Consider the following 20798-nt stretch of genomic DNA (forward strand, 5'->3'; position numbering starts at 1 on the left):
AGATCAGTGAAGGTCTGCGCTGATCCTTCCTCTTTGAATTCAGTTTGAAGTTAAAGCCACAAGGAACTTTCGTTTTGTGTAGATTTTGGCGGTACGGTGGTGTTTAGAGTCCATTTACAAAACCTCTCGTCAGCGTCTGACAGTCTGGTCCGCACAGTGATGGAAGACTTTGTCACAGCCGGAGCGTCCGACTTGCAGGTCGATGTCGGCGCCGAGGCCTCGCTGGAGTCTGAGCTGAAGGAGTCTCTGGTGAACCGACATGATTTCATCTGATTTTGCGCGGAATTCGACCCGGTGGGACCGATGACGAGCATCATGCCGACGATGTAGAAATAGAGAGGCTTCTCTCTGCCGGTCTCGTTTACTTATGGAGGGCATCAGTATTAGTGTTTCACAGTTAGAAGATCCTCACAGTAACTTTAACGCATTGGGAGTTTGATTAGATTGCATAGAAATATAATGATAGGAGAACACACATCGAAGTGTCATTGAATTAGCTAAAGAACATTATAGATTGTAGTTAGTTGTTGTTTATTATTGACAAAAACGTCTATCACAATATAAGTCATTTCATATCTCAGAAAACATATATATCCCAATATAGCATGTTTTCTGTTAATTCATTAAATGAATAGTTTATATGAAATAACCACATGGTTTTCTATACTATACGCAAATTAATCAGATTCATGAGTTTGCATGTGCTTGTTATTAACAGTTTAACCAACGTAATGGTGTATCACGATATCTCGTTATATGGTTTCATCACAGTATGGTGATAGAAAGACGATCAATTATGATATTGAATATTCGGCCAGCCCGATACTTACTAGCACTCCACTGCTTATTTTGTCTTTTAAAGTCTTTTCGATGTCCGACTAAAAAAGCTATACAATAGACACACGTGCAGGAACATGCAGTATTGCTCATTTTCATTGAGATTAGTTTCAATTCATTACTTATTTTGAAAGGACAAATTCATTAGGATGTTTTAATACCTAAAGGGACATGAAGTGTTATGTCAGATGGAGTGGGAATTTGCAGCGATTCAATCAATCCGACACCGTCACACCCATGAAATGTGGACGTCCCATCCATGAAGGGTAATTTCCTTCGGGTTTTTCCCAGGCCGACAAAACTTCCATGTTACCCGAGGAGAGCGTCCCAGAGAGGGATGCGCTCATTGGTAACCAGGCTCACCACTTACAGCTGCTTTAGGCTGACTTTCACCACTCAGTTCCACACTAACATGCATAAAAGCCTGACAGTCTCACCTCACACTGACTCACTCGACGATGAGCCTCATCTGAAGTGGAGCGGTAATATCCATCTTGCAAATATAGTTCAGTGTTACTTTTCTTTAAACAATTATAAAATATGTGCCAGTGGGGCAAAATAAGTTCACGTATTCTAACACAAATGATCTTGTGTCAAGGATTTCCAAACTAATTTGCCTAATCCTGCAAATTTGTTTCTCGAAAGTCATTTTGCATCGGAGACAAATGGGATTATCGCTTCCAACTGGCAAAGTGTTTTTATTTGTTTTACAGTCGCAACGAGTAATCGAGTCGTTCTCATCTTCTTCAATGTGGATATGTTCTGGTTTCTTTACTCCCCTATGACAGTAAACTGAATATCTGATCACAAAACCATTTGAGGACATTTTATTGACCAAACAGCTAATCCATTAATCGGGAAAAGGATCGACAGATTAATCAACAATGAAAATAAACGTTAGCTGCTGCCCTAATTTGTTCTCAGAGAAAAGTATGTCTTTCAAGTCTTATATCAAGACCTAATCAGTTTTTAAAGGACAAATCCCTGCAAACTCATTTTGGTTGATCTAATTAGCTTCATGTTGAAATGTAGGGTACATGTTACATGTAACATGTAACACCCTGACAATGTCTGGGTATTCACGTCAGGTAGAGTTTAATTTAATAAGACGATTATGACATCACTGGTCCTTTTGCAATAGCTCTCATTTCCTCCCTGCTAGTATTCGCCAGAGGAAAACCTGTTGGTCATAATGCCAATTATACAATTAAAGGGAGCCATTATTCCACTGTGCAGGTACTCCTGATAATATGATGGAGTTTAATAATGCAGCAGGAGATATTTTTAGCTACCTAAAACATAACCAGTAAATGTCAGGTTTCCTCTCTAGACTATCCATGTTGGACGTACAATGAACATCAATACAGGATGAAAAATAAGCCATCGCAGAGACAAACACACCTCACAGTTTTCTCTTCTTTCTCCTCCAAATAATGTTTATACTAATTGACTTTGACAGTTACTTTTCATTATTAAATCACATTGCTGCCTGGATTATTCTCACTGGCACTGCTCTTCCAGTCAAGTAGGGGTCATAATCTCGTACCGCCACGAGGTCATAGAAAGTATTCAGGGTGTCACGTAAGGTTAGGGTTGAGCTTTTATAAACACGCTGGTTTATGTGAGGGAAAGATTGTGTTTTTTTGGTAAATATAGAAAAAAGTGAACACATCTTTTAGTTGCTTGATAATGGCACAAATCACAACTACGATTGTGTGTGGATCGATTACACATTGACTCATTGACTCATTGACTTTGGAAACATTGTGCATTCAGAAAGAACATTTTGTCGCCTCTATTTTTAATTTAGAGCAAAATTAAGAGTCTAGCTCTATGAAGAATGTTGTGTTCTTATAACTAATTAAGTCAGAAACACATTGGTTGTATATATATAATGGTGATGACACACCCACAAAGTGACGACACGGGGTCCGTGTTCCGAGACGGGTCGGGTCGGTTGCCAACCGTCCACCTTGGTTGACATTTATTTTCCGTAGCTAGAGGCCCCGTCCCTCCCTGCAGGGAGAGAGGGCACAGCAAGCACTGGGCGGCGAGGGACGTTTTAAAGCGCCACCTTCACAAGATGTCCTCGAGCCGGTCTCCGTGCACCACCACAGAGGAAATACGCCCGGCGAGGGTCATCCCCAGACTTCCCGTGACCCGCCGAGCAGGGCTGCAAGCTAAAGCAGAACTAGAGCATCACCGCAAAGCAGAATGAGGCGCAGTAATTATTTTATGTCGATTATCTTCTTATCATAATTGTTGTTGGAAGCCAAAATCGTAATTGAAATTTGATTGATTGCACAGCCCTAACACGTCCTGTCCTGGACAACTACACAATGATGAATATATAATAAAGACACAACCTTAACGAATGTCTCGCGCTTTCTCTTGAAATGTAAAATGTGTGAGTTTTCACTAATCTTCCATGTAAATATCAGCAGATTTGGCCATTTGTTTGGGACTTGTCTAAAGGAACTTTATCACAGAATCCGCTGACAAACACAGACTAATGTTGAACATGTTTAAAAAGAACCGGAGGATGTTAGTCCTTTTAAAGGGGGCATCTAGCAGAGCTGCAGCCACACACTGGGAACAGTACTGAGAAAGACCAGCTGTGTGCCGCGAGTGTGATTGAATTGACCACTTGAGGTAGTTTGGAGAGATTGATTAATAGATCGACAGAAGGATCGGCTGTTATTCAACATTGGATGCATGGACAGACTGGCTGTCCTCTCCTTCTCCTCCTGGTTGTCTTAACCTCCTACTCATGTGTGTGTTTTGCCAAGCTTTAGAAAAATATCCCAATCTGTGGAGACCTAAATTTCATTTTAACACCTCACTCCCTTCTCCCACACATATTTCAGATGAACTCACTGGTTTCGGAGAAGCCACAGCTAATTTCTGTCTGGTTTCTAGCATCGGCCGTGCTTCGTGTTTCTTGTGCTGTAATGAATATGTTCACTGTAGTTTGTGTAGTGCAACACCTCATTCATACTTCAATGATTGTTGTTTTTACCCATGATGTTGAAGTGTTTTCTGAAAGGAAAGCTATTATTATTTCTGTCCCCTTGCTATTTTTTTTCTTTTGTTTGTTGGCATTTCTAGTTAATTTGATGTTGATTATTTCTAATGTATTTACTGACTGTGAAGCACTTTGTAACTTGCTTTTGAAAAGTGCAATACAAGCAAAGATTATTACTCTCAGAGGTGTTTTCTCATCAAGAATCTAAATTTCAAATCTGTTCTGCTGGAACTGGTCTAAGTCGCCCCTCCCACAACAAAACCTCATCTCTTTTCCACATATGGTACTTTGTTATTAGATCACAATTCCCATGATTTCCTCATTGTCTCCTGCAAAAATACCCACAGCAAAATGCTGGATGAAAACAGCAAGGAGGCTGCTCATTTTCTTATGAAAAACAGTTTGTCTTGACTTGATGCGTTTTTGTAATAACAAACAGAGGTTGCTGGTAACTCACCCCTGTTTAAAATGTGAGTTAAACACATACGGTTTCCTGTAATGACTTCTAGCTAGCACATTCTGTCAGAATAGGGCGTAGAAAAGGCTCAGGTTAATACTGATGCGTCTATATGCCCTCCGTAAGTAAACGAGACCGTCGGAGAGAAGAGTCTCTATTTCTACATCGTCGCCATGATGCTCGTCATCGGTCCCACTAGGTCGATGCTCAGAAAGTGTGTATGTGTCTCCTAGAAATAAGTAGTTCTGATGTCCGAGTCAATCACTTGTGAATGACTTCTGTGTACTGGACTGTTTACACACAATAAACCCCACTTACTGGCGACAAATCCAATATTATATGCAGATCTTTGTTGTCATTTTTGGGCCACTAGGGGGCAGCACAACAAGTAAACACAACACTGACACATTATCACAATATAAAGTGTGGGTTATGGTGAGCATGTCCAATATTTACTCTCCTTTTAGCTCTTCTTTTGTCTCCAGCCAACCAACAATGCTGACAGTGCTCTACTGTTTGGTGCTAGGTGCTAGGTGCTAGGTGCTATGTGCTAGGTGTGCACTGCAGGGGAGAGCAAACAGCTGCCCGCTGTGTCTCGTCTGTCACGCTTTTCCTTGTTTTGGTTTCATCCGTCAACAGCTGCACAAGCCAAGACCAAGTCTAGTTGAGTCGAGTCAAGATTCAACAGTGGATCATGAAAATACCAAAATAGCTAATAACTAATTATTCCTCAAAAAATATACGATGACTGTGACAGTCAGTGCTCTTCTTCAGCATAACTCATTACAAGCCAGGAGCTATGGAGAGAGAGAGAGAGAGAGAGAGAGAGAGAGAGAGAGAGAGGTAGAGAGAGAGCTAGAGAGAGAGCATCTTGGGATGTGGAGATGATTTACTTTGGTGTGACGTGGAATTATACATCAAGAGTGTGTGTCGAGTCTGTGACAAGACTAAATCTCACAAAATGTGAGAACTGGATTTAAAGATGTGCTGCTTGTTCTGTTGTGAGTCTAGAAATCCTTAAATCCTTCTTACATAACTGCAAGCTGTTTGGATGGTACTTCATAGAGGTTCTCTTTTTTACCTCCTTTCTGAGTTTGTGTTCTTTTTCCTCCCATTATTTTCCCACGAAGGTAATTTAAGGATACGGCTGCCATTGGTACAATGAAATACAATGCGTTAGTCCGTATGTAAAAGTGGGTCACACATATATGGTGACACTTTTTTAAAAGGCTCAGTGACTTGAAGAACTGAGCGCTTTAGTTTCACAAACGAGTAAAAACGTAATTTGTTGAGACTATTTTTAGCGACGGTTTAATATCAACATATCATTTTTTAGTGATTGACGTGTCTGGCCTGTCGACATAGAGTGTGAGGGCTAGGAAACAATAATGTGTTTCAGTGCAAAGAGCAGTTCATTGCATGTGTTATTTTGTTTATTAAGCTGATCGAAACCAAATGAGAATTTACAGTTGCAACCAGAGTCCTTTCTTTTAAAAGTCATGTTACAGCAGCCTGTATGTACGGCCTCAATCTCAGTTGTACACATTTTTCTGTCGTCACTTTTCTGGCTCTATAACAGGAATAAACTCCATCTGTCAAGGTCTGACTGGTTGTTTGTATTCCCCACCAGGAAAACCGCCATCAATGACCACAACGCCAGACCTATTTGAATCACTGAGACACATTTAGAGTTGTATAGTAGATATGGGCTGTCGTGGTCTAGACCGGTCAGCGTTAACACAAGCGCCATCATTTTTGTCCATTGCGAGGTGGAAAGGCATCATCACCCAATCACGTTGTCCGGATGTATAAAGGCAACTGGAGGCAACGCGTTGGAGGCGGAGCCTGTTCATTCATATGAAAGTTGCTCAGTGGCGCATGAAGCAAGAAAAGTTTGACTTCCGCGTAAAGAATTCAAGTTTCCACATCCATGCAGGAGCTTAGACACACAACTGCTCTGGGTCAATAGGATCCATTTGGTCTATTTTGACTTTCTATACGCTACCGGTATGAATAGCTTTCATGCAAAATATTCACAGATGAGAATTTCTCATTTCTTTTTCATTTTAAAGGCCTGAAGAAGTCTAACATGTTGTCAGTTCAAATCCGGGCACAAACCTTTGTGTCATTTCATCCCGATGCCTGTCTACCAAATGTTTCCTGTCAAAACTATCCAATAGACACAAGACAAAGGAGAAAGATAGCATGTAGTATTCAGTATGTTGTGTAAAATGTACAAGAAGAGCCTCACACACACATATAGACCTGCAGTGTCTCTCTGAGGCTCAGCATCCACACACAGTGTCTCCTTAGTGTGTAATGGAAGGATGCAGCAGGGCTGTGAGGAGCTGTGGCTCTATATACAGCAGTTGTTGAGCAGTGTGTGTTTGTGCGCACACGCGTGTAAAATACACTTGGTGCTTCCTTGGCTGTGTGTGTGTGTGTGTGTGTGTCGTGTGTGTGTGTATAAATGGTACTAGATGGTGCTGACTTGTCTCTTTGCTTTAGCTTCTGTGTGCTTGTGCTGCCAGTGCTGGTGTCAGTGATGCAGTCTGTTGTAGTTTTTAAGGAGAGGAGAGAAGAGAGAGAGAGTGAAACTCTCTGGAGACTGATGAAGCACATGCACGCACACAGATAGGCACACACACAGATAGGCACACACACAAACACACACACACACACACACACACACACACACACACACACACACACACACACACACACACACATTGTTCAATAGTGAAAATCTACTGCAGAGTTTCTGAGGGAAGATGTTCTTTTCTCTAAAAGCTTTCACTTTGCTTTTTAGAATTCAAACTGTGACAAAGTGCTTTTCGTGTGTGTGTGTGTGTGTGTGTGTGTGTGTGTGTGTGTGTGTGTGTGTTTGTGTGTGTTTGTTGTGTCATTGATTTTCCTCTATGCTTGAGCAATCTCTCCTGTGAACTCTGACCTGTTGTCTCCGGTCTTGATCCCAACATCTGAACCTTCACTAACAGATTTCCACATCAGCCACACACACACACACACACACACACACACACACACACACACACACACACACACACACACACACAAAGTCACACACACACTCGCACAATTATATGGATAGATTAATTGAATGTCCGTAGTTAATTTCAATAATGCAAGCTTTGATTTTCTTTCTCCGCTCCCCTTCTATTGTCCTCCCTCTTTCTCTCTGTCTCCCTCTTTCTCTCTGTCTCTCTCTCTCTCTCTCTCTCTCTCTCTCTCTCTCTCCAGCCTCTGCTCCTAAGCTTCGGCTGATGCGAGGCCAGTCTCTGGTGGAAGGGGACAAGCTGAACTTGAAGTGTGAGGCGTCGGGGAATCCCAGCCCTTCCTTCCGCTGGTACAAAGATGGACACGAGCTTCAGAAAGGCCGAGACCTCAAAATAAAGACCAACAAGTGAGTCTGCCAGACTGGATTCATCGCTCACACTCCACACACAATATTCACGGCAAGAAGTTTTGAAAGTGGCCAAAATCCAGACCGATGACCGCTTCCTCAAACACACGCTGTACGTACTGCGATGGCAGCATGTTTAAGTATAGGTTCGGGTGTTTTCAAGGCCATCTTAATACAACGACACATTGAGGAGGTCATGTGGAGCGGCTGCACTATAAGAAAGGAAAACCAGAAATCCACAAAATGCATTATAAAGTTCAGTGGAAGCTAAAATCCGGTTTCAGCAGTCTGAGTCTGAGCCAGGTGGAGGGAAACGTCCTGGTAGCTGCGCACTAAACATCCACAATAGACACACAATGTTCAGTGTAGAATCAAGATAGACTCTAAAAAACACCTTTCCTTTGACACTGTTTAGATCACATCAGTTTGTATGTATGCATTTATTAATCATCAGGCAGTTTTCTGCTTTCCTAGCACACATGGCTCACCCGGTGTACTCACAGATCTTTCACCTGTAAGACTCTGATATTAAGGGAGAACAGTGCCTTTGGTTGTAATCGGTTCATGTGAAGATTAAGTGAAACCTGTTTCTGGTTTGAACTTAGTAATTGTCCATTGGTCTTCATGGCCAATCGCTACGAACATTTGTATATAATTACCAGTTCTTTATTGCTTCTCTAGGCTGGAAACTAGAATTTAATTTCTCATTCAGTCAACGATGAGTCTGCTGCTTTTTTGAAACAACAATAACTGACTCTTTTTTTCTTTCTCTCTCTCTCTCTCTCTCTCTCTCCCTCCTCCGCCCCTCGTTTCTCTTCACTGAAGAAAAAACTCAAAGGTGCAGATCAGTCATGTCCGTGTGGAAGACTCTGGCAACTACACCTGCGTGGCTGAAAACTCACTCGGACAAGAAAACGTCACGAGTATAATCAGCGTGCAGATCTGTGAGCAACGACGCATCTGTCTGTCTGTCTGTCTGTCTGTCTGCCTGTCTGTCTGTCTGTCTGTCTGTCTACACAATCTGATCAATTAGGATAACTCTTAACTATCACAGCACACCAATACAAATGTGTGTTCTTCAAGTCTCCGTTCCTCAACAAAAAAATGAAACTGCCGTTTTATGCCTTTAAGATCAATGGGTATCTACTCTTGTAATGGCCTGTATTTTGTCAAAAATGTGAGAGCAATTATTCTGTTAACATTCACCAACTTCGCCCTTCCACAAATATTTTATTCCAGTAGAAAAGGGTGACAATATAATAGAATTACTTGTGTTTATTATAGAATCGGCTTAATGTCCAAGATGCAGGAATCTGATGATGTAATCACAAACTGAATTAATCGACTGCGGTCAGACTGAGTGGTATTACGCGTGTCATCGTATAGCATCTGTCAGTGAAGTCTCGGTATATCATTGTCGTCCAGCTCTTGTGTCGGATTGTTTCATGTGCTGTGTAAATAGGGAGAGCACAACAGTTATCAAACAAAAGTGAGGGGAAACAGAATAATGCATTACTTGTAAATATACCCGAAGGTTTCAAGATGGAAAAGAATAAGACAGGAGTGTGTTGTTGTGGGGGAGCAGGTGTATCCGTCTTTCCACCAGCAGCTGTGAGCTGCAGAGCTGCAGCGAGCACAGGGAGGGGACTGATGCCTGCCCAAAAAGTAGATAGATGTGTTACACTAAGCTCTTTGAAATTCACTTAAGAGGTCTGAGAGGTATGTGGCATGGTGTGGTCTGATAGTTAGTTCTGTGGCTGCCATAACATTTTGAGCACTGTGTGATTTCAACAAAGAGGTGACAGCATTCTTTGCATCTGTTTTGCATCTGATTGTCTTCTTCGCAGTGACCACCACCACCCCGTCTCCAGGTGTGAGCCACGCGAGGCGCTGCAATGACTCGGAGAAGGCCCACTGCGTCAACGGAGGAGACTGTTACTTCATACATGGTATTAACCAGCTGTCCTGCAAGTAAGTGGGTTGCTCGGTCGCCCCCCCTGTCCCCGTCCCCTCAGTCATCGATGTGTCTCTCCTGCCTCCCTCTCTTCCTGTCTCCGTCCCTCTGGTCTCAGACTCTGTGTCGCTGGTCACTGCACCGCCTTGTCTCCTTGGTTGTTCCCTCCCCACATACACGCACCTGCAGCCCAGCCAGCCACTCACTCCGCACCGTGTCCTCGGCTTGCTATTTACAGTTTGCAACAATTGCCACGACGGCTCAAACAGATGAAAACGTGGACATTATGTCCGCATGCATTGAAATCGGTCGTATCGCGCTCAAAGCTAGCTCGCCTCAGAAAATGCTTCTATTTCCTGAAAGTCCTAAAGTTAAAAAAGAAATGGGAAGAAATGCAATGGTGTTAGAAAAGCATGAACAGTTAACATTGTGTTTGGATTTGCAAATTATATTTATAAAAACATCTAATATTCAAAATGTACACCTGTACATTTATATACCAATTAAGCCCAATAATGTTAGATTAGATGCAAAAAACAGCAAACCTGGTACCTTGATTCCACCTGTTGTATGCTGGTAGAACCCACAGGAAACCAATAGCATTGACCTGCATATGTGCCGGGTGATGACAGTGTGTTGCTCTATCAGACTGCATAGCAGCCCTTCGTCTACCTGCTCTATACAAGGTTAACAAGCAGGAAACCTACGGAGCATGGCAGCTGATTCTACATCTGCTGACCCTGTAGCAAAAACAAAAAAATGCTTCTGCAGAGTACAGTATTGCTCAGAGGAACTTCACAGGCATGGAAAGTTAAAGAGGACGTCCCGCTGACGAAGTATATTAGCTGCTGCCTCTCTTGTCGGTCACTCTGTTGGCATGTAACCACAAAATGCTTTGCATGCCGAGGGCACCGAGGACATGGGGAGAAGAGACTCAAAAGCAGACAGGGATTTGGATTGTCCTGAATCTCTATTACTGGTGCAGTGCCAGTTCTCAGTATGTCCGTTCAGTGCGTGTCCATATTGCACCAACTTTGACACTGCATGTCATTGGAACCCCAGCAATGCACCCACCGAGTGTGGAATAGATCTGATGAACGGTCCTGGAGATATGTGAAGGACAGACAGACAGACAGACAGACAGACACACAGACAGACAGACAGACAGACAGACAGACAGACAGACACACAGACACACAGACAGACACACAGACACACAGACACACAGACAGACACACAGACAGACACACAGACAGACAGACAGACACACAGACAGACAGACAGACAGACAGACAGACAGACACACAGACAGACAGACAGACAGACAGACAGACAGATAGAGTGTGATTCAGTGAGGTCTGTTTTCTTTTTACCTATTCATTGTCACTCACCGCCATCTGTCAGTAGCCACTGTTAGCAGCTATGCTAGTCACATAGCAACCATAACCACAGTATTGCATACTCCTAATAGCTTTCTGAAAATATTGACCAATAATAAGTCGGGTTATTAACTGTGGAAAGTCCATATAGCATAGCTATATCGAAGCATGTATTCTACTGTGTTATCATAACTCATTTTAGCATTTGCATACAATACTAACTGTAACCTATTTTTCAACCACAGTAAGAGCACAACCGTATTATTTAATTGCCCTGGGATTTCCAACTAATGACATCTTATAATCTACTGTAGATGAGCACATCCATCTCGCCCCTAAAACCCGGTGTAGGCGTGGCCTAATAACTCTGGTCTACAGTTGCCTGCCTGTTGACCGGCGTTACCAGACCACTTTTATAGTCGTGGCAAAGTGTGGCGAACAAACACACATTCACTAATCTTTTCACAATACTAAGTCTAATGAAGTTTTAAGCTCCTGATGCTCGCCTTGGTGTTGCTGCTGCAGGTTACGGTCATCTGTTGCCACGCGCACCTCATGTGTAAGGTTACGCGTTACAAATAGGGAGGGAGTTAATTTTCGCCCGTCAGACATTTTCATTACTGTTAATGCACCAAAAAATTAAATCAATAATTATTGTTCTCGAGTCTCAAATCATACGTTTTGGATTTCTTGAGCACACACACACACACACACACATGCATGAACACATCAAGCAGACGGAGTGCTTTTATTTGGATACTCTGAACACAACAGGTGCTTGTCTTCTACAGAAGGATAACGTGAGTAAGACATACACAACCCAGGCACGGTAAACATTAGTCTTCCAGATATTTACTCCCTTTCTCTGTGACTTTACTTCTGCATTGACGCAGACTAGGAGCGGTTAACACGGTTCACTGCACGCTAAGCATCTAGTCCTCCTTCTCTTTTTATGAAATAAACTGTTAACATAAAATGCATCACTTCCTGTGAGTGGGAGGATTTATTTCTTCAGGAAAGAGCTACCAGACTAGTAGGTGTTTAGAACAGCGAGTGCAAAAACTGGATATCAGATGAATCACTGCTGTGATTATCAACTTATTACTAAGACATTTATTTATATGAGCATGTCACAAGTTACAGTTACAGCAAATACAATAATGTGCATGTTGGCAACGTGGTATAACAGGCAGACCCTCGCGGCAACATTGAGGCAACATGTCATCATATTAGCAATTATCTGGTAACATTGCCCTTCTTTTGCACACATTAAATGACACAGTATGCCAAATGACTGGGAGCTCAGTGCAGTGTTTTTTAATACAAACTGTATTTGCAACCAACGCTTTGTATTAACTAAACTGGAGGTTGTAATCTTTCAGTTCCAACTTGCCATACATACAGGACCATTTTGTTGATGTGTGTCAAACACTTCCTCCTGATGTTGGAGACCAGATGGCGTGTATAGGCGTGCATAATCAAGAGCTTTGTTGTGTGATGCTTCATGTACAATTGGATGTATGTGCTAGAAATCCATCCTTAGATCCGTCGGTGCCTGCTCCAGATCTACACCCTTTGTTTCTTCATTTCCATTTCTCTGTCTTTATATATATATATATATATATATATATATATATATATATATATATATATATATATATATATATATATATATATATATAAATAAATCAAAATAAATCCATACAGATGTTAATCTTTGAGTCAAGAAGTTTGTCTTAACAGCTTTATTTATATATATACACACATATACACACACACACACACACACACACATATATATATATATATATATATATATATATATATATATACATGTATACATATACATATATGTATATATATACATATATATGTATATATATATATATGTATATATATACATATATATGTATATATGTATATATACATATATATATATATATATATATATATATATATATATATATATGTATATATATATATGTGTGTGTGTGTGTGTGTGTGTGTGTGTGTGTGTGTGTGTGTATCCCTTGCTTCCTCCCCTCTTCCCTCTCTCTCCCCCTGCCTTTGTCTCTATCTCTCATCTAAAATACCTTCCGGTCATCGCTGAAGGATAAATCTTTCTTTTTTTCATGATGCTGACAAGCAGAAAACTTTGTTGGAGAAGGTGCATATAGTCATTACGAGATGCGTACATAGCAATTTAGGAATACAAAAACGGGCAGGATTCCCCAATCTCCTGTGTATGATTGTTCTTAATATTAAAACGCTGCATGTTCAAGAAGCTACAGCAGGCTAGCAAGGTAGCAGCGGACCAGCCAGCACTTTCCAGAAAGTTGCGTTAGCTGCTGTGTTTGGGCCAGTGGATAACAGGATGTAAATAAGACTGCTGTCTGTAGTCTGTCTGCTGGGCTTGTTCACTTCAGAGATATGTACACCCACACCCACACTCACACGCCACTCCACTCGCCATTCTGCACAACAGCTGCAAATCGGTGCACTGCGCGGCGCTGGCAGACAGCAAAAAAATTGTTAATATCCCTGAAATTTGAGGTGGTATTTGCAAGCTCCTTTGTGGCGACCATGGAAACTTATAATCTCCTCTTTTCCCTGAAGGGGAAAGTAATGCTGTACTGCAAAATGGACTCTGTAGGTTACAGTGGAGGACGGCACACGTACAGAAAGGCACCCTGGCTAAAACAGAGAGTGGAGGTTAAAGTGGAGATCAGTACATACAAACATGCCCCCTGGCAAGCTGTCGGCCCGGAGAGCTCGCTGTGTCTCGCTTACTCAATCTTCCTTTCACCCTGTGTTAAAGCTTTCTGTGGAGAGTGGCAGATAGCTCTTCTTCTGATTGATCTGAACTTTGTTGCTGAACTCCAGTCTGGCAGCCAGCCGTAAACACTAGCCCATGTATTCCCAGCTATATGTTGAAAATGCCAAATTCCCCCCATTTGAATCAATAAAGTTAATTTAATCTAATCTTATCTGCAAATGCCATGAGTTCAGGCTAGTATTGATGCCTGGACATAATGTCATAATGTCCACGGCCGTGTGTGTGTGTGTGTGTGTGTGTGTGTGTGTGTGTGTGTGTGTGTGTGTGTGTGTGTGTGTGTGTTGGGGCTTTTCTTGCCCTCGGTGCTCGTTCTCGGGGCAGTACAGTGCAGTCGGGTGGGGGATAAGGGAAGGATGGACAGGGAAGAAGGGAAATGGGATGCAGAGAGAGAAAGAAAAGAGGCAAAGGAGAAAAGGAGAAGAAAAAAAAAATGATATACAGTAAAAGCTCTGCCGGCATAAGGCTGCCTCTGCTCCGAGTGTCTCCCACCTCTCTCTCTCCCTCTCTCTCTCTCTCTCTCTGCTCTATTTATAACTCTATGGGAAATTGCTGAGTGGGCTCTTCCGAGGGTTTTTGCTGTAATTGATTCAAAATGCAAGTTGTCTCTTTAGTGGTGAGAAAGAGGAGAAAAGGATCCCCAGTCAGTTATGTGGACAGTATATACATGGGGGTAGACTGGGGGTCGTTGCTTTTTAAACTGGATCACTGTAATAAATACAACATGGCCATTACAGCCAGAGAGCCTCTGTTATCCTATAATGACTTTAACGGGGCCACACCCATGATATCATAACCCTGAGCTTCGTCAATTGCTGTTATCCATCTTCAGTATAATGTGCGCTGCAGTTGGACCACGTTTTCTATAACATGCCTATTTGACTGCAGTAAACGCTGATCTACTATCACTCATGGCATAAACGAGATTAAATCAATTGTGCCTGGCTGGGTAAAAGCCATGACACTCATTATTACACATTATTCAAGACATTTCAGAATTTGAAGATTTGAGATTTTCTCAAGGACACCAATTGAAATGAGGTCCTGTAGATTTTCATTCAACCGAGCTGATAAGAATTAATAGAAAAGGACGGCGGCGTCAATACTAAGCATCAAAAGTCACAAAAATAACATCAATTTGGACCATGTATATATGTATCAATCCACCAGTGACCGTGATGCAGCGAGGAGCCTCCTTGTTAGTTGCAGTGTTGTGAGTGTGATGGCCGTTGCCTGAATATGAATCATATTCAGGCCGTGGTATCGCTGACAGCTCGCCAGCCATCCAGAAACAAAACACCACATTCTGCCGCCGCATGTAAACTGTTGCTGATATTTATGCCCATGAAAAACCCCAAACCTATTCCAACCATTTTCCCGCTCACACACTGTGGGTGTGTGAGCGGGAAAATGGTGTGTGTGTGTGGGTGTCACTCTTAGACTTCTATTCTTGGGGAAACCACATACATTATACACATTTTTGCATTTGTCGGCAGGTCATTTTGCTCATTCTTTCAGGATTAGACGACAGCGTTCATTTAGGGATTTGTTGCCGTGACGCGTTCCCGGGCTATCACACCAAACGCAGCATTACACAAAAGCAACGATTGTTGTTTTCATTGCCGCTGCCCTCTCCTCAACTCCTGCATGTGCATGATGTAACAGGGCCCACCGCTCTGATTTTCCAGCTTCATTAAACCTTGACTTCAAAAATACACTGACCTCTAAAAGGCCCATTCAACGACACTCTGACTGCTTATTGGAGCTCCAACCGCAGCTATAACTCTCCACTGCGTCGCGTCGATGAAGCCATGAGAATAGCAGAGCATATCCAGGAGGTCAGTGACACAGTACGTCTCTTTATCCCGTCCACTTCTTGTACGCTAATAAGATTGTGGGTTTCACACATTGTTCATGTCAAATATTCTAAAGCTACTTTAACGCTGCTACGATTTTTATAGCGACAGTGGATCAAATGACGACAGGTTTGTATGTGTAATGGGGGTTATTCAGAGCCAATGCTTTGTCCCCTATATGGGAGTACCGGACCGTGTTATTCATCTCTGTTCTGGTCCAGTCTGTAGATCGACTATCATTATGATTAATGTGTGTGTGACTGTATATTTTGTGATGGTCATTTGACCATGCCTGACAAAGTGAAATGTCGAATTATTGCTCTGTTAAATATAACTGCAGGGTGTGTGCAGTGTGCAGAACTGTTGTCAGATGTTGTGTTTTTTGTTGTTTTGTGTTCTGATACAGCACTTGTAGGAGTTGTTGGCATGTGTGCACCCTTTCTGCCGCTTGTAGTGACGAACCCACAGAGCAGTATCAGAGCGCAGTTTCCCTCGGCGCGACAGAATGGTGCAATTTCTTCAAGCTCATTGTTTGGGTTTCACGGCCCAAAACCTTCATGTTTTGGTTCACTCTCACAGCTCTCGCCAGCCTTATTTTCCTCAAAAGCAGGAAGCTGTTTTCAGTGAAAAAGCTCTCATAAACCCTCAGCACACAAAGTTGACGATGAAGAAAGGTGTAGTTACAAAAATCCGGTCAAACCACATCGTGATAGACGGATTACGATTCAATATACTGCGATACTGTCACTGTATTGTGATTTTTAAAAATCTAATTTTAGGAAAACTGTTGTAGTATAAAGAACACACCGCCATGTGCATATAATCTTAGGAAGAGAAAGAGTAACATCCAACATCATTTTGTGCATCGTAAAGTATTGATTTAAAAATCGATAAATGTGTTTTAAAGAATCAATAACAGATTACAAAACATTGCGATACTTATATGTATTGATATTTTCTTACACCCCATTAAATTAAAGACATCATGAGAATGTGCATGTGTTGAGGATAATTGAATAGGGTATGAAGAAGCAGCCTCTCCCAACATGCAGGTCTTCTCTCAACCTCTCCCTGTCCCTGATGGCTCATACTATAGCGTTGACATAGAGATGACATCATGTGTTACCGTTTGACAAACATGAAACGCCGGGATAGAGCTGTATAAACTGAGCTTGACATGATTTACACTGTACTTAAACCTTTTGCTTTGCTTTTCTCTTCCATCATGGTTTTAGTCAGGGGTTAACAAATGGATGCGACGAATGAGAGTCCAGAATAAGGCAATCGGGAGAGTGTGTTTGTGTGTGCTTGCGTGCATCAGTGTCTGTGCTTGAAGGGCGGGGTCGGAGGCCGACGGCCGTACATTTGACCCCTCCTACTTCCTGCGCCACCTTCACATGACCCTTCGTGACTGTGATGATGTCTTAACTGTAGCAGTGATGTCATATTGATGGCGGTGATGTCACGGTATGCAGGTCATCTCTCTCTCTCTGTAGTTGGTGGATTGTGCTGTTTCTAATCCCTCATCTCTCTGCTCTCTTATGTCTCCCTCCTCCCCTTCCTCTCTCTCTCTCTCTTCTCCCCTCCTCTCGATCTGTCTCCGTGTACCTCTCCTCCTCTCCTCCCTCCTGTTTGACCCCCCCTCTCTTCCCTCTGTATCTTTAACCCCCTCCCCTCCCCCTCCCTCTGTGTCTTGTTTTCCCTCCATCAGGTGTCCCAATGACTATACGGGGGACCGCTGTCAAAACTCCGTCATGGCAGATTTCTACAGTATGTCCATTTGCTCTTGTCTGTCTCCTTCTCACTGAGATGCTGCATGCGACATCGGAGGGGTTGGATGGAGGGAGCGCTCTGCGTGTGTGTATGTGTGTTTGAAAACCTGCTCTTGTTTTTCATGTACGTTTAACGTGTGTGTGTGTGTGTGTATGATTTGCATGCCTCTGTGTCCACCCCTCCCTCTCCCTGTCTTCCCTGGTTCTTGCGTGGTGCAGAGACAAACAGTCGAGCTACATCTATAAGCCCGTTACATACTGGACACTTGGCCTAGAAGCTGTTCTCAAAAGCCCCAGAATTGACGCCTCAACAATAAGCGCCACATCTTTACGTTGTGCCTGCTCCTACATTTGCAGCGTTCTGTATTGTTAAGCCGTAAAAAATGCAGCTTGATCCAGAGAGCTGCACAAAGAGAAACGGAGGAGACAGAGAATTAACACAATAGTAAATGCAGGAGGTTGTTTGCTTTTATTGGAACACTTTGTCCCTGTTCTTTGTAAATGGTCCATCGGTGCTGTTTAGAGTTTTAGCAGTAAAAAAAGAAACCATCAAGGCTAAACTATCTGGATATAAACTATTAATACCCTGTTGACAGCTCTCACTCTGTGCTGTGCCTCTCTTCTAAACAAAGAGACAAATCTCTCTCTCACTGATTTGAGCACGACTGACAATTTCTGGCTTTAGATGGAGAACAATGTAAGTCCTTCTGACATTGTTCTGAACAGCCGCCAGTCATTACTAGAAGCTATCCAATACCCAAATAATTTGGCAGGCGAATGGGATCTAGAGTTAGAATGCGTTCAACATTTCAAGTCTTAATGTAATGAGATTTGAAAACATCACATACGGTTGTATCCATCTGAGATACCCTTTGTGATATTGATTTTCATATAAGCGGAGACTCTTGATATCATGTCAGTGGCATCTGAAAGGAATTAGGATAAATCATACAGTAATGAATGTGATATCCTGTTGTTTTCACTCTGAGCATCCATGGATCATCTGATGCAATCGTTCTTGATGGCATGTGGCTAAATGTCGCCTGAACTGTCCTCGGGTTGACTTCTAATATGTTCAAAATGGTGTCACATGTTGTGCTTCTCATCCCAGAGTAATTCAATTAAAGGAGTAGTTTGGCATTTTTGTGAAATGCTCTACATAGCTTACTTTAGTATGTTGTAAATTACACAACACTTCCTGATTCTAGTCAAATGTAGCTCACAAGTAGTTTCCCCAGATATCTTCAAGATCAGGCCTAACAGATTTCAAGCAAATGTTTCACTTGCTCCATGAGCATTTGTACTCATTACAGGCAAAAACACCTTGTATTTCAGTGATTTTTTCATTTTAAATTATGTATTTATGAATCGGCGCTATATGGCTCTATCCAACAGAAACAACCTCCACCAACTAGCACCTCTAAAGCTCATAATTTAACACATTACATCATGTCAATTTGTTAAAAAATGCAACATGCTTTTACAGGAACTTAGGTGCTAAATAATTGTGTTTTGCCAGGAGCAGTGACCTTGTGTATCGTCGATAGCCTGAGGTTACCTCAGGACAGAGCCAGGCTAGTTTCTCTTCATGCTAAGCTAAGCTAACAGCATCCTGGCTCTAGCTTCGTGTTTACTGTACAAACACGTGAGTGGTATCGGTTTTCTGTCAGCAAAGAAAGCGTAGACATAGATTTTCAAAAATGTCGAGCTAGTCCTTTAATAAATCTTTGGGATGCCAATGGGGCGTGTTTTGTCCCTCTCCTGTGATTGCATGGGCAGTCACACTGAAACACATATCTCAGTATTGATAGGCAACCAGAGATCCCAGGACACGTGCAAAAAAACAAACAATCGCCTCCCTCCTCTGGCTGTGTCACGCTGCTGTTTCTGGCCCAGCAACCACAGGGAGATAAAACAGAGGGATGCAAATGACCCTCTTCTTCTTTTCTCCAGCGTTTACAATGTTGCTCCATGCTCTGCCGTTTGTCTGTTGTGGAAGTTTCCACAAGGAATAATGTCTAATTTCAACCAAGACCAGGTTTCACACCATAAGAAATCACGCTGTATGTAATGTCTGCTTATTTTGACCCCATCATCAAGCCTTGTCTCCACGCTGAAATCTGTCTGTGTGCTTTTATTTTTGCATTGCGCCGCTCCCTCAGTCCGTTTGGGATCCATGTTGTTTTGTTGTCTGCCTGCTTTTCTAGTAGCGCAATCCTAACGCACTGTCCACAGAGTAGCTGGGTCCGGGTGCACAGGAGACTGGCTGGCTTTCCGTATGGGCATCTCTCTGCACAGCCTGTAATGCATGCAAAGCCATGGAAATTGGGAATGTTTAGAAGATTTCTCTGTAAATCGTAAATCATATGAAAGGTTATATTAGCTCTACGCAGCAGTAGCGGGACAAAGTGCTATACAAGAGGTATGCTGTAATCAATACGAAGGCACACAATTTCCATTAGTCAAACGAGTTACAGCGCCGCCCCATTTGCTGTGCCAGCCTCATCGACTGTACTGTGTTTTTATGTTGGAGAGTAACTCACTGCTTTTTATCTTTTTCTTTCTTTTCTTTTGTCTTGTTTTTTTTCCCATTCTTTTTTTTTCTGTCTGTTGTTTACTCCAGAAATGAGGTCTAGTAAATATAGCAGTAAGTTATGTGGCTTCCTGTCTTGCTGTCTTTGGCCGTCTGTCTCTGCATGCCTTTTCCTGCCTGTGGGCTCCTCTTCCCTTCTACCTCTGCTTTGTTTTCTCCCTTCGCTTTGGATTTGCTTTGGTTGAGTCTGTTTGTTTTTTTCCTATCATTTCTGGGGGTCACAGAGCTGAGGCTGTCTGAGTTGTCTGTCTGTTACTGGACGGTACACACGTCAATCACTATGATTGACTGCACTAATTAACATATCCTGGTTCAGCGTATACAGGACATGGAAATATTATATTTGCTCCAAAGTGGACTTTACACCTGACCCTATCTGTCTCTTTCCTTTTTACCACGACAACTTTCTGCGCTGGCAGAGCTTCTCAGAATTGAATTTATGGGTATGGAACATTATTATTCATTTTGCTGTGCTTAAAGGGTTTGCCAAGATCCTATCACAGTCACACATTACTGTGCCATCTTCTTTCTAAAACCAACAACTGGGTCTCCCTCAACCTGTCCCTCTTTTTCTCCTGCCCACTAACCTGCTTTTAAGACTCGTAACCTCCCTTCTCTGCATGCACTCCTCCTACAGTCTGACAAATGTAGGCACTTGAGAAAGACAAATT

The 20798-nt window shown here is 42.4% G+C and overlaps 1 protein-coding gene across 1 annotated transcript in view; it reads left to right on the forward strand.

Moving 5' to 3' along the window:
* Positions 1-20798, forward strand: part of nrg2b (neuregulin 2b) — a gene marked incomplete at both ends in the record, with an annotated part of 46352 nt that overhangs the window by 15798 nt on the left and 9756 nt on the right. The window contains 5 exon segments of the mRNA XM_079229135.1: positions 7578-7740; positions 8566-8684; positions 9588-9711; positions 17474-17532; positions 20547-20570. Of these exon segments, the coding sequence (XP_079085261.1) occupies positions 7578-7740; positions 8566-8684; positions 9588-9711; positions 17474-17532; positions 20547-20570 (489 nt within the window).

This window comes from Taurulus bubalis, assembly GCF_910589615.1.
Source record: "Taurulus bubalis genome assembly, chromosome: 13".
NCBI classification, from domain to species: domain Eukaryota; kingdom Metazoa; phylum Chordata; class Actinopteri; order Perciformes; family Cottidae; genus Taurulus; species Taurulus bubalis.